At 35.6% G+C, this 15,429-nt stretch overlaps 1 protein-coding gene across 2 annotated transcripts in view; it reads right to left on the minus strand.

The window, feature by feature from the left end:
* Positions 1-1,783: 1,783 nt before the first annotated feature.
* Positions 1,784-15,429, minus strand: part of LOC120778502 (homeobox protein araucan) — a 163,945-nt gene continuing 150,299 nt past the window's right edge. For both annotated transcript variants that reach the window (XM_040110330.1, XM_040110331.1), the window contains exons 3-5: positions 11,151-11,254; positions 2,966-3,264; positions 1,784-2,791 (exon numbers count right to left, since the gene is read on the minus strand). In XM_040110330.1, the coding sequence (XP_039966264.1) occupies positions 1,803-2,791; positions 2,966-3,264; positions 11,151-11,254 (1,392 nt within the window). In that variant the 3' untranslated portion in view covers positions 1,784-1,802. The remainder of the gene's footprint in view (positions 2,792-2,965; positions 3,265-11,150; positions 11,255-15,429) is intronic.

Consider the following 15,429-nt stretch of genomic DNA (forward strand, 5'->3'; position numbering starts at 1 on the left):
TAATTGTATATGTATATATGTGTGTTTGTATGTAGTTGTGTACATACGTCTATTAATTACATTAAATTACAATCCATTACTTATCCACTTGCATTATGACTATAATTATTCACTTTTTCACATATTTTTTTGCAGTTTTTTTTACTTTGCTGTTTTCTTTATTTGTTGCTGTTTATTTTTAACACATATATGTACATACATAGTTAACTAATTACTAATTGCTTATTTAGTACTGCTACACGGTATGTTAAATTATGTAATCATTATTGTATTTAAGTGAGTGCTAAACGAAACACAAATTCTGTATACATGCGATTATTTACAATTTACAAAAAATATACATTTATGTTAATATCATTTTCCACTTGCTTTTGAAAAATGTGCGCTACACTTGAAGGTTTGCAGACCACCTTTCATTATATAATTTTATATTATTTTTCAAAATTGTGCTGATTTTTCTTCAACTTTAAAGTTGCATATAAATTTACTTAATGTTTATATGTTTATTTTTTTATTTAATAAATTATTTTACAAACGACAGGAACAAAAACGTTTTATGCTTAAAACAATACAAAACAACCTAAACGACTAAATATGTGTGTGTAGGTATGTTAAAGCATACACTGAAAAATTATTTGCTTAAAAATATTTAAAGTTTTTTTATATTTTCTTTCTGCGCTGTACATTGCTTTACTACTCTTTGATATGTGTGCTGTCAGCTTGCAAAAATTAATCAAAAATTAATAAAATCAAATTAAAAACGTATTTTTTATTGCATAATTGCTCACTGATTTGTAGTTTATGTCTCGAATACTTAAATTTTTCTGTTTGTTTTTCCTTTGTTACACTGCAAAAATGCGTTTAGCTTATTTAAGTATAAACACATTTTCCCACGGTTACTAAAGTGCTGTCTGATTTACATGATTTTTTCGTTCGGTGTATCGTGCTTTTTACAATTTCTTTTACTAACTGTTACTCTCTATAAGCTCTGTTGCATAAGTTTTATTTCTTTGAATTTTGTTTATTACTCCGGTGTACTATTTTAGTTTGCTTTTTCTTTAAATGTATATAGTATATGTTTGCTGTTAATTTTCTGCCACCAAGTGTTATTTACATAGCAGCGAAAAAGAAGACAAAACAGAGTTCGTTCGACCAATGAAATGCCGAAAATGTCTAATGCTGTTAACTTAACATACATATTTTCATATACTTGCATATTTAGTTTGTTTTTTTTTTTTTGCTCTGCTAATCAAATACTTTTTTGGTGTAAACGTCTTCAAGTGGGCTGTACTCACCGCTTGCTCTCAATTAAAAATTATCAAATCACATGTAAATTATTGTCCGATAGTACAAATTCTCAATTTCGATGCGCCCACCTACAAACACTGCGTGCATGCGTGTTTGGGTGTGTACAGACAGTTATATGCTGCTACTCACCACGCTCAGCCAATGCTCATACGCTGTTACACGAATTACGGCCGCAACGTCACTTTTGGCGCTTGCTGTTGCAAATGCTGTTCGCGAAAGGCGATCAACGAACGAAAGGCGGACATTGGCGACGAAGCAGCTGCTGCTGCGGCCGCTGCTGCTGCTGGTATCACATGTGTCAGGGTGTGCGTATGCGTATGAGTATGTGTGTGTGTGAGTGCAGGCGTTGCAGCGCTGACGAGTAAATTCGAAGTCGACGTAGCAGCTGTCGTTGACTGCGGCAGCGTTGCATTCACTCCGGACAACATTGCTGGTGCTGTTGTTGTGTTTGTTGTAGCATTTGCCGCCGGCGACATTGGTGACACGTTCAACTGTCATGGTTTGCCCGGTGATAATTTACCCGAATTGGAGGAGTTCGATGAGGATGTGGAATTGCCCGATATGGGACCCATATGATGTGCTTGTGATAGACTCATCGAAGTGGGTGGCTGCACAACATCGCAACCAATCGATGATGATGTGCTGGAGGCGGATGGTGATGCCCCCGCTGGTGGTGGCACATGTTGTGGCGCGTGATGACTGCCGCTGGTGGTGAGGCTGAGTGGCGCGAAGGGCGTGCCACCGGTGACGGCTGCCTTCCACAGCAGCGGATTCATGCTGAGCCCATTGTGTGCCGCTAAGCTGGCATTGAAATTACGCTGATGCTCGAGAAATTCCTGAGAGGGTCCGGTGAGACCGGCAGGACCGTAGAAACCACGGTACAGATCGGGTCGCACATAGGGTGAATAATTTGGTATACGCGCCGCCAAGGGTGACAATATTTTGCCGGGTGAGGCATGTTGCGCGGGATGACCGTAGAGTGCGGGGTGTGTGGGTGGTAATTCGCCGAGACTGCTGCCGGGCAAACCGATGCCGCCCGGTGGACTATCTTTCGCCGCTGAGTCTTTGCCATCCTTGGAAGCCATATCCGCCAGCGACCAAATGCGTGGTTTTGCTGCTAAACTGGCGCTTGTACTGCCGCCGCCAACATTGCCGGCACCACTCGCCGCCTGCAAAGAGTTCTGTTGCGCCTGCTGATGTTGCTGCAACAATTGTTGTTGATGGTGATGGTAGGCGGCGATGTCGGGTGGCGAACCGGCTGGTGGGCGGAAGTGATGATGTAACGCGGCGGGATGAAAGAGTGGATGACCACCGCCGGGCATGCCCATGGGGCGATCATAAAGGTCAGGTGAGCCATTTGGTGAGCCGGGACGCGAACCCGACCATTCGCTATTGTTGCTCTCACCGGGGCGATCACTCAAGTCGCCTAAGCGATTCGAGCGATCTTTGTCATCGTTCGAGCCCAGACCAGAGTCTTTGGCATCTGTGTGGAGAAGAGCAGAAAGGAAGACATGGATTTTTAAATTAGTAAAAAAGAATAAAGGCGCATGATGTAAAAGAGAAAGAGGTGCATGAGAGGTCTTAGCGGTTTTTTTTAAAGAGATTGGTATAACGAACTTCATTTTTTACTTATTTTCTAACATTACTTGCAACTTACCTAGCAAATCATTATCATCCGTGCTCTTGTGATCGTCATCATCGATATTTGCATCATCGTCATCAACGCGATTTCTCGGCTCCCACGTCATTTTATTCTCTTTTTTCAGTCTTCTTCTCGCATTCGCGAACCACGTCGACACCTGCGTCAACGTCATTTTCGTTATAATTGCCAACATGATTTTCTCCCCCTTCGTGGGGTAAGGGTTCTTTTTGTGTTCGTTCAACCAGGCTTTCAATGTTGAGGTGGTCTCGCGGGTGGCATTCTTGCGACGTGCTCCGTTCAAGTCCACACCATAGCTGGAAATAGAGAAAAGCGAAAAAAGGTTAAGGCGCTGCGAGTTTAACGGAAACATGCTCTACTATATATTACGTAATATACTTAGTTAACAGTTATTAGGCTGGCTGGCAGGGTTCTGTGTGCAAGTGCGGATTTTAATATTGTCGACATGGCTGAGTGCAGGTGATTACAATTAAATATAATGCGACATAAGGCGATTAAAAAATGTGCTGCGTGGCAAATTTCAAGCGTCTAACAGACATTGCGGCAGAAATTTTAATATACAAGTGTGCCATAGGGGCAATAACAATGTTGCCATATTGGATAAAAATGTGTTAAGAAGGTGTAAGGTAAATGGTGTATTTTGAAAGCCGTTAAATGTAAGTATTTTTTATACTATTAACAGCTACACAAGGGGATAGGTGAGAATTAAAACAGTGTGGCGCTTTGCCATGTTGCAAAATGAGGCCATACAAAGTAACTGTATAGCATAAGGTTTGAGTACACAAATATGTATTGTAAAGTATATGTTATATAGTATTGTACGTAATAGAAAATATTGCTGAAACTTAATAAAGTAGTTTTAGCAGATTTTAAAACATAAGCTTGCCACAAGCCTTTACCGTTAATAAAGGGGAATAAAACTTTCACATACTTTTTGTTATATGTAAGTAATTGTATAATTTGCCTTGTCGCAAGCAGCGCAGCAATAATACAACAAAACCAATGTAAAAACCAGCTGTTGCAAGCAGCACCACGAGCAACGTCGACCAAACATACATACAAACTCTTATGTGCTTTTACGTGAATTTGCAATTTTAAAACTTGTTTTGCCTTGCATTAATGGCAGCTTGTCGCTGTTACACTTATTAAATTACATATCAGCGAAAACAAAAACAAATGCACACAACATTAAACATGCAACATACAACGTATAACATGATTCGCAACGATTTTTAATTGATTTTAAGCACAAAAAGGCGACACAAACCAACATAATGAGACACACACGGCATAAACACATCTATATATAACCGTATGTGCTACATGCTACATATTGTGGGCAACATTGGCAACCAGCAGCCGCGCGCCACACCTTCGGCGTGAAACTTGGCATCAGCGTTGGCGTACAAACCACAAAATTCGGTGGTGGCTGGCATGGCAGCCGCGACCAACATGGCGGTCAGCATTTACGCGCAATTTGTGGCCTTTTAATAGGCGCCGCGGCCAAAAAAAGTGCATAAAAGGAAAAATATTGCAGAAAAATCCGAAGATTAAAGAGAAAAGTTTCACAAATTATGTGTAAGAAGAGTTATGGCGCTAAATTGGTCTAAAATTATTGGTTATGTGGCCGTAGCAAATACATATGTATGTATGTATGCTGAAATATATGTTTTGTTTTTATTGGCTGATAGCATTTTTGTTTTTTTTGGTTGCACCAAAATTAAGCAAAATTTGTAACAAAACACATATACTAATGCACATACACATATACATATACATATATGTATATATGCCTGCCTGCTTGTACGCCCTTTGGCTGATGGCGCACATTTGCTTTTTATAGCCTTTTGTGGTTTTGCTCACCACTGTGTTGGTCAATCAGCCAATTGTGGGCTGGGCGGCTTGCGCAGCCGACGGCAAAACCACCATTCGCAATTTGCATGCCTACACACATTTATATGCACATGCATATACATACATACATATGTATGTATCTGTGTATTATTGCAGTAACCATTATTTGGGTGCGCATATACATATACACATATGTGTATCAATTTAACTTGCATGCTCGCTACATACAGATTTGGTGTTGCAACAATTTTCCGGCTTGTTGCAAGTCCCTGTTGTATGCGCATGTATGTTTGTTTAACGCTGTTATGGCTTTATTGGCTATGCTTCGACCGCATAATTGCTGTTGTAACATGAAAATGGGTTGCTACCGCGATGCTGTTGTTGTGCATTCAACCAGTAATGGCCATTCTTGTTGCGAGATATTGTATTTTAGTTAGCAAAATTGAGTAGCAGATGCGGTGGCAAGTCAATAGGAGTGATATACTTGTAAATACATATCTATTTGTATGATCAACTTATTTATATTTTTTCACATAGCTGGTGTTTTTTTTTTCAACTTAATAATATATGTACGTATGTATATGTGAAAATAAAGAGTGAATGAAATATTAAGCGAAAAGCGCGTCAAATTTTGAGCAAAGTCAGCGGAAAACCTTTATATGTCTACATTTTAAATGTATATGTATATACTTTTATAACTTTGCTTTAAAACTTGCCACTGGCAGCGAAATTGGACGCATAGGCCTTAAAAGTGTGTTCTACATATATATATATAATCGCTGCCTAGTGTTGGCATTAAAGAAACACCTGCAAGTAACCAGCCAAAATTGGGGCGTACTCAGGGCTGATGACTTGATTACTCAAACAGTATTGTCACATATATGTAGATATATGCATATTTAGCTGTTGTTGTACGCGCAAATACTTGTAAACCACTGCGCAAACTTGCTTCTACTATATAGATATACATACATATGACTTTATTAATCTTTTTACAGCTGTTTCACACAGGTGTTACTTGTGTTGCGACATGCGTCTGCGGGCTTAGCCTTTGTTTATTAATTTTTAAATGCAAATAGCATTTATGATTAGCAAAAATTGTGTTGACACCTGACAGGAAAACGTCCAAGCTTAATTGATCACATATAATTACAAAAAATAGATAATAAACCTTAACATTATTTGCACCGAAGCTTTAATACTTTTCGCAAGTGAAAAAAAGTATCCTAAGCAGGAATTTGAGTTGCATCGGTCGCTTTGTATAGCAGCTATAGGATATATTAGTCTGATCTAAAAGATTTTTTTGCAGATTATAGCATTGACTTGGACATTAACTCTTGCCAAATTTCGTGAAACTATCTTGTCAAATAAAAATGTTTGCTATACAAGTATTTGATTTTCGCGGGCGGTTTGTGTGGCAGGTATAGGCTATATATGTCTGATGTGAATTATTTTTGAGGAGTTTGTAGTTCTGTCTTAGGCAATAATTTTTGCTAAATTTCGTGAAGTTATCTTCTCAAATGAAAAAGTTTTCTATACAAGTACTTGATTTTTAGCCGGCAGTTTGTATGGCAGGTATAAGCGATAGTGGTCCGAACTGAAAAATTTCTTCGTGGCTTGTGTTATTACCTAAGAAAATAATCCCCACCAAATTTTGTGAAGCTAGCTTGTCAAATAAAAATGTTTTCTATACAAGCACTTGATTTGATTCGGTCAGTTTATATGGCAGCTATAGACTACATATATTAATCTGATCTAAACTATTTTTTCAGATATTATAGCGTTGCTTTAGACTACAATTCTTGGCGAATTTCGTGAAGTTATCTTGTCAAATCAAAATGTTTTCCATACAAGCTTTGATCTGGATCACTCAGTATGTATGGCAGCTATATGCAATAGTGATTCGAACCAAAAAATTTTTTCATGGTTTATATTATTGACTGAGAAAATAATTTCTACAAAATTTTGTGAAGCTAGCTTGTCAAATAAAAGTTTTTTCCATACAAGCACTTGATTTGCATCGGTCAGTTTGTATGGCAGCTATATGCAATAGTGGTTCAATAAAGGCGCTCACGACAAATTTGCAGTTTCTTAGTGAGAAAAGCATGTGCGAAAAATTTCAGATCGATATCTCCCGAACTTTAGTGACTAAGTCGCGTATATACAGACACACGATCATGTCTAAATCGACTCACCTCGTCATGCTGGTCATTTATATACATTATAGAGTCTGTAAACATTATTTTCGAGTGTTTCAAACTTTGTGGCAAACTTAATATACCTTGTTCTGAATATGAAAATATTTACATATGTTGCAAGCTTGTGTTGCTTATAAACTGCTACCCATATGCTGCTACATGTAAATTTTGGCGCTTAAAAATACAATCAGCACTTGCCAACATTTACTAATCTTGCACACAACAAGTCACGTAAGTGAGTTTTAAGTTTAAAATGCATATTTTTTGAAAGGAAATTAATTTAGTTTCAATATAATTTTGTTTGCACAATCATTTCCGGCCGAAACAGAATATTATAAATTTTTATATATTTAAGTTAAATTTATTCGCATGCGGAAATACATACAAATGGATGTATACATAGCTATATGAAGTGTATATGTATATGAGTTTATACACATGCATGTATATGTACGTATGTATGCTGATTTGCAGCGCTTCGTGCATTTGCATTACGTGACGGGATGTTTACAATTGTCTAATTGACGTCTGTTGAGGTGTAAATTGGTGTCAAGTGAAATGTAGAAATCTTCTAACTATGCACAGGAATTGTAAATTCAATTTATTATAATATTACATGCATGCTTATGGAAAAATTTGTAGTTACTACTTTATTTATTGCATTGCATTTAATAAATCAAAAATTGCTTTTTATGTTCTTTTTTCATATTCCATAACTTAACCATGTAATTATGTGATATATTTATGTAAGCGCATAAGCATGCATGCGACGCCTGTGTGATTCTACTCCTGCCCAGTGATTTAAGGTATGCATTATAAATCGCCTTGTTGCATATACATGTATGTACATATTTGTTGTTGCTGTTTTTTTTTTTCTTTTTGGCATTTTGTTGCTTCTGCTCCACTTGATTTGTTGCTCTGTTTGTAATCCATCAACATCTTTACGAGCTTGTGCTGTGTGTTGCGCGGCTTGTACGTACGTCAATTGCATTTTACGCGCATTGAATTAAGCCGCTGCAGCCACTTCAACCGCTTCTGCCATGCAGCACACACACTTCGATTTGTACAAATGCTCGCGTGTTATTGTTGAATTTTTATTTAAATTGATTTTTATAAATCGACACACATACATATCTACATAAGTACATATATACATATATTTTCACACAAACATATCTACATTCATACAAATATGCTTTCCGCTACTTTTATCAACATGCTTGCAACTGGCTTTAGCGCTATGCTTCTTCATTGCTGTTGCTGGCCGCATCAGCCATGCCGAGCACGCAGCTCCAGGCAACAACAATGCGCGCCTGAGCATATGTGTTATAAAATATGCATTTATATTAATGCATGTATGCATGTGTGTGTGCGTGTATTAATGCGCTGTTATAGACGCTTGCCAATGCAGTTAGTCACTTGGCGGCAGGAAATATACATAGCTGCTGCAAAAAAAAACAATAACAACAACAAAAGCATTTGCACGTGCGCCAAGCGCGTTCTGTTTTTGAGTGCCCGCTGCTGACGGTGTGGAGCGCTAATGCAGCTAACTGCTCATGTAGACCGCCTACGCGTGCTTCCTTACATTAATTGCATGCGTCTTTAAATATTTAATTTCATATGAGCTACTTGCAAGCAAACAAACATGCATATATACATTCACACATACATAGAAACATATACATATACAAATGTATTACAAATCTTCAAGGTAAAATTTTCAAGTTTTCGTATTTTTATTTTCACTCCATGCGCTTTCGCATTTTGCTGCGTATTTTCTTTGCTAAACACTCATGGCATTAATCTCATATGTATGTACATATGTATATATATGTATAGTAATTTTTTGTATAATTGCATATTCAGCATTTAAGCTTATCGACAAATTACTGGCGCTGCAAATCGGCTGTGTGTGCGTGGCAAAGAACGTCGCTGGCATGGCGACAAGAAAGCTGTGGGTGGTTGGTTGGCGATACGTAGGCGCGCATGCGCAATTGTTCACCGCAAACCAAACGTAATCGTAATTCAACATATTTAAGCATTTTATATTATTTCTCTTTGTTTGTGCGGATTTCTACGATTTTTATCTACTGGCGCCGTCTACTGAAAATATGCCGCTTGGCTTATTCACTTTTCGATCGTAAAATGACTTGTTAGCGGCGGCCGCATTTGTAGCAGTTAAATGCCTTTATTTTTATGTTATTTGAATGCGCATAATTACTTTTACGTATTTATGGATAATTGACATATCAATGTGGTGCTTTGTTTGGCGGTATAATAAGACAAAAATATTGGAAAAAATTACGACAAAATATTAGATAAAGAAAAAAAAAAATTAGCTGCGGCTCCAATGGAGCTTACTTATTATACGCAGCTGCATTTTATAAAGCATAAAAGGATATAAGAAGACCTTTATCTTGATGTTGGTCAGCCAGTTTGTATGACAGCTATATGCTATAGTGGCGCGATCTCAACAATTTTTCTGAATATTGTATTGTTACTACTGGCAATAATGCATGCCAAATTTAGCCAATATATCTCGTCAACCAAAAAAGTTTTCCATACATGCAATTGATTCCGATTGTAAAGTTTGTATGGCAGCTATATGCTATAGTGATCCGATTTGAACAATTTCTTCGCAGAATACACCTTTGCTTTAAATAATCACTTTAGATAAATTTTGTGAAGAAATCACATAAAATAAAAAAGTTTTCCATACAAGCACTTGATTTCGATGGTGCAGTTTGTATGACAGCTATATGCTATAGTTTTAGGATAACGGCAGTTTCGACAAATGTGCAAGCTCTTGAGAAGAAAATAATGTGTACGAAATTTCAGGGGGATATCTCAAAAACTACAAACTTTGTGACTCATTTAATATTCACTATTCAGAGTATAATTCATACATGTTTGTAGGTATGTGTATGTAGATGCATTATTAAGTATATACCTACATATACATTATATATAGTTATAATGTTAATGCAACGTGTTCGCCGGTATACTATGTATATATCTACACACATACTTATATGTATGCAGTACCCTCCCTCCATCCATCATGCAACGTTAATTTCCAACATTTTTCTCGACACCGCCTGTCAGCCTGAGCTTATTAAGATTTACAGTCTTAAAACAATAAAATCATCTGCTCGAATTTCCCGCTAAATATTCAAACCCTACATATAGTACTTATTCATTTAAATTTGTATATTGCAACAAATGGGTCTTGCCACACAACCAATAAGGGATGCTCTACACTTACTACATTTGTCACCCGCAAAAGCTGCTTGCCAGCGCTAGTGTTTTATGCATTAAAAGCAAAATGTTGTCACTCAATTTGTACCCATCGCCTTTATTAAGTCGGGAGTTGGGCGTATATGCTTGTTGTATGCGGCACATAAGTATCCCAACGACTGGCAGTGCATTGATTTATTTAATTGAAAGATGTCACTGGTAAAAGTCTACTATTTTCATTTCCATTGCGTGTTGCCTTAGCAGTAAATATATAACATATAAGCGGGACTAAAAGTTTGGGCTCCTGAAAAGTGGGCGTTCACAATTTTTATCATGTCATTACAGACTGTATATAAGTTTTACGTTAAGTGATCTATTAATTTGTCATACGCACGAGTTCTGTAGGGCTCGTGACACAAATACAAATTATCTTGTAGCTCCACATGGTGCTTTTTTAATAACGGTATATCTCAATTAAATTCTAAATTTAGATTTTAATGCAGAGTTAGGCTGCCAAATGTCTCATTCATAATAAAATAAAATATATAGTGAGAAATTATGAACTTCAGACGCATTTCTCTCGCCTAACATTGCTAAGATGTCGTCACCACATCATAAGTTAACAACATAATTCGGCTCAAATTTAACCAAATACATATGTATAATTTGGGTATTTTAAATACTAATTAATTTAATTTCTTAATTTAAAAACAAAAAAATTTCTGAAAATTAAAAAAAAATTCTGCTAATTTAAAAAAAAAAAATTTAAAAATTAAAAAAAAAAATTCAGAAAAGTTTCTTTCAGATTTTTTTTTTTTACTTTCTAACATTTTTTTCTCAAAATTTCTAATTTTTCATTTTTTTCGATTTCTTTCTTAATTTTTTGAACTCACCTATTAAATGGATAGCCGAACGCTGCATCGTAGGGATGGTACACCGATGGATAGGGCCATGGCGCACCGCTAGCTACCAAATTCTCTTTCAAATCCAAACCAGCCTGCAACAACAAAAGGAGATCATTAATTATTTTTAGTAGCGGAAAGGTATTAAAATAATTTATTTAATATTATGCTATAATAATATATGTACAATACATAAACAAAGAGACACGCGCGAATTATCAAAATGAATTAGAAATAAAAATATTTAGCAGCGATAAGCCATTTGTAGCTTACGCATTTCATTCATACCAAAAACACAAAAATAAAACACAAAAAATGTACATAAAATCGCATATTTTGTGGTTTTCAATGTTTATAATATTTTCGAATATTTATTTTGGAAACCTTGATCTCAACACACGAAAGTATCATGTTTAACAAATTAACACATTTTCGTGCTGATTACCTATTACGTACAATAAGTTATTGAGAAGCGCAGCAGAAGTATATTGATACACATAAGTACTATGAGTTCAACAAATTTAATATACATATGTATGTACATACAAATGTATGTATATAAGGGTGAGCCAAAAAAAAACAAAAATGTGTTGCATATTCCGTTGAATATCGTGAAAATATCTGCCGAAATGACGTAAAAGATTTTTAGTGAAATTTGTGGTTTAAACATTCATATTATTAGGTTGGTTCTAATATAAATAATACAGGACACTTTAAACTTTTTTCGGGCCATTAATGCCTTTGAACAAATTATTGTAAAGTAAAAATGAAAATCCTTTTTATGGAACCTTTTATGGAAGTAACCAACTACAAAAAGGTCGAAAATGTAGTATATAGACATTTATAGAATAAGTTGGAAAAGTATTAAAAGAACTAAAAATTTTATTATGTTATACAATTTGTGACATTTCTTACGGTATTTAGGAAAAAAAATTAAAAAGTTAAAAAAAGTTTTTTTTTGCGCACCCTAATACATTAATATTATACATGTATGATAAAAATTAGTAATTTTATTATGTTATACAATTTGCGACATTTATTTGCGAAAAAAAATTATATAATTTTTGTTTTGCCCACCCTAATGCATTTATACATGTACAACATATAAATATGTATATAAGTTTACGTATTGCACACAACGCGTATTAGCAGTGCTTAGAACAGCGTTGATTGCGTCAGTGGCCGATAGTGGGGGGCAACGGTGCTACATTGTTGCATGCGTCATTCGCTTGACCCCATAAATATGACAAGAATAAATTGGCGCGATTGTCAAAAGTGTACGATTTTATATTATTTTGATTTGATTTGATGTTATGCCATCCACACGGGATTTTTATAGATCTACCATGGACTTACGTATACACCTTGAGTATGTACATATGTATATATATATGTATGTATAAATATTTATAATTGTATGTACAATTTTATAGAAATAAAATTGAATGGCATCAAATGGTGGGGCGCGTACACTCGGCAAGTGATAATTGAAATAAAATAATGAGTACATAAATTCTAGCAAGCCAATTAAACACACACTTGTTATTTGCTGCCCCGCAATTAGGCGGCAAAGGGCGCAGCGCGCAACGCGGCACTGTTGTAAGATTTGTTAAGACAAGCTTTTTGTGTGTATAACAATAAATTTATTGAAATATATGTTAATTTCATTGTACTTGCACAATTATCGCTTTATAGTGACACTTATGTCTGATGTTGTTGTCTAATTGAACAATACATTTATACGTGTATATGCATTTGCTGATTATAATTTCACAAAAGTAACAAATTAATTACTGCGCACCACAAAAGGCGCAATTTTCTTTGAATGAGAATTAGTAGATTGTCTTATTAATAAACACTTAGTTGTATAACAAACGGAGACACACAACCGCGTCATATGACGACTTGTGCGTTGGCGCTGCTGATAACAATAAACATTGTGTTAATTGACATTTGGCGCAAGGAAATAAAAAATATAAATATTAGAAAAATAAGAAAAAAAAGACATCGAAAAGATAGACATTGATGTAATTTTCGATTAATTAATTATTAAAAATAATTCAAACTATTAAATTATTGAAAATAAATAATTAAGGGAGTGTTCTAGGTTAGAAGCTTGAATTTTGGACATTTATTGAATTAATATTGATTTAATATTTTGAAGTAGAGAGGAAAAATAGCATGTACTTATACTCAAGATAGCCACTACTACGGCTACTTTTCGATTTTCTTTTAACGAACAATTCTAAATTTTGAGTTTTTAATCACTTCATCACTAATTCACTTGAAAGAAGTTCACCACTAAAATTAAGTAGATAAATCGTTTGACTGATTTTCTAATAAAACCTTAAAAAATAGTTTCTAGAAAAATATGCTTAAATTTTTAATGTACCACTTAAGCGACCGAGTTGCCTGCTCATAAAAATAATTGCAATTTTTTCGAATAAATTTAATTATAAAAAAATTAGGATTTCAATATTTCTAATGTTTTGTAATAAATTTTAAGATTATAAAATTTTTTAACATTTCTGTTACACTGCTTTCAAAAAAAAAAAAATTAAAAATTTATTGTTGTGAAAATTAATACTAAATCTAAAATTCTCTCAAGCTTTATTAAAGCGATTCGCGCATTACCATTAACACACCCTGTATTCAATTCGCCAACAGCTGCGTTTTCTGCAGTGCGTGCGCGAAAGCGTGTAATCGTAACGTAACCAAAGGAGCAACAACAGCAAGCAAAATTAACAACACGTTGAACACATTTATTGCGTGATTTGATTTTAATGCGTTGATATAAATTTCACTCATGTAGTTGTTGTTGTTACCATTGCTACTACAACTGCTATTACGAACAAACGCAACAGACCAAAAGCAAAAAGCCATGCAACAACCACTCAACGCGGCCAGAAGTGCATGCGTAGCAGCAACAACATAAATTGTAGTGCCAACAATAACACAGGCAGCTAGAGTAACAGAACAACAGCTACTGTTGCACGTCCTTCAAGCGACACGCGGTGTTGCAGCAATAAGCAGAGAAACGAAATAACAAAAAAAGCAACAAATAATAATATACTGCCTGCTGTTGGTGTTGAAGAATGTACAGCGCATGATGCAAGTTTGTTGTAGCCTCTTGAGACCTTTGCGCTGCTGGTCAGCCAGATAGCAACAACACTTGAGTCAGTATAACAGCAGCAACAACAACAAAATATGAAGTACTAAATACTCGAGTCTGTGATAAACATTAACAACTTTCGACATGTTGCTGCTGCTGCTGTTGCTTGGGTGCTGCGCTGTACTCTCTGCCATGTTATTCTTTTGAGAACAACAAACAATGTGCTGGTAATAATAACACTAACCTGGCGAAAAATATCAACAACAATGATCAGCAACTTGAGCAAATGTGGTATATTGTTGTATTATTGTTTTTTTTTTGCTTAGTACCGCAGTTGTTGTTGTTTGTAAAAAATATTGTGTTACTTTGAAAGCGTACAGCTACTAAAAGTGCCCACACACATAAGCACACACACTTTTAAAACAACGAAAGCACGCTTATGTTTGTTGACATGTTCGAGCTGCATATAAAATTGCTACCAGTATGTGGCAACAGTGGCATTAGCCGCACAGCAAACCCAAGTATTGTGGCTATAGATCGACACTGCTAGATATTCGCGCTTGCATTCAGAATTTATTTGCTGCAAATGTGATAAATTTCGCATAAATACTGCTTTGGCTGTTGTTGCTGCTTTGTAAGTTGAACTTATGCTGGTATTGTTGGCACTTTGTTGTTATTGTGTTCACCACGCAGCTTCTGCTACTCCGTATCGTATCGGATTTATGAATGAGCAGCCGCCGACAAGCTTGCAACATGCGTTTTGTATGTGCTTTTATAAATATATATGTACATATGGGAATGTGTTTATATGTATTTATGTACCTACAAATGTATGTGCATGTGCGTAACAGTCGACACGCATTTCATTGTTGTTTCAATTCTTTTACACCTTTTTATTTTGTCACTTTTCACTCTTTTATTGCAATCGTTTCTGCCCCACATGAAATATTTTCTTGCGATTCGACACTTTCTCATTGCTTATATTTTTTCCACTTTTGATCTTTTAGCTACCTACGATTGCCGTTTAGTGCGAAAATATTTCAAATTAATTTATTTAAATAAATACCACTTCTCCGCCTATCCCAGCTACAGCCGTCGCTCTCTACCCCAAACAACTGCATTGACATTTGCATACAACCACTTCTGCAGTATTAGCAT

Source organism: Bactrocera tryoni, chromosome 5 (genome assembly GCF_016617805.1).
Source record: "Bactrocera tryoni isolate S06 chromosome 5, CSIRO_BtryS06_freeze2, whole genome shotgun sequence".
Taxonomy (NCBI): domain Eukaryota; kingdom Metazoa; phylum Arthropoda; class Insecta; order Diptera; family Tephritidae; genus Bactrocera; species Bactrocera tryoni.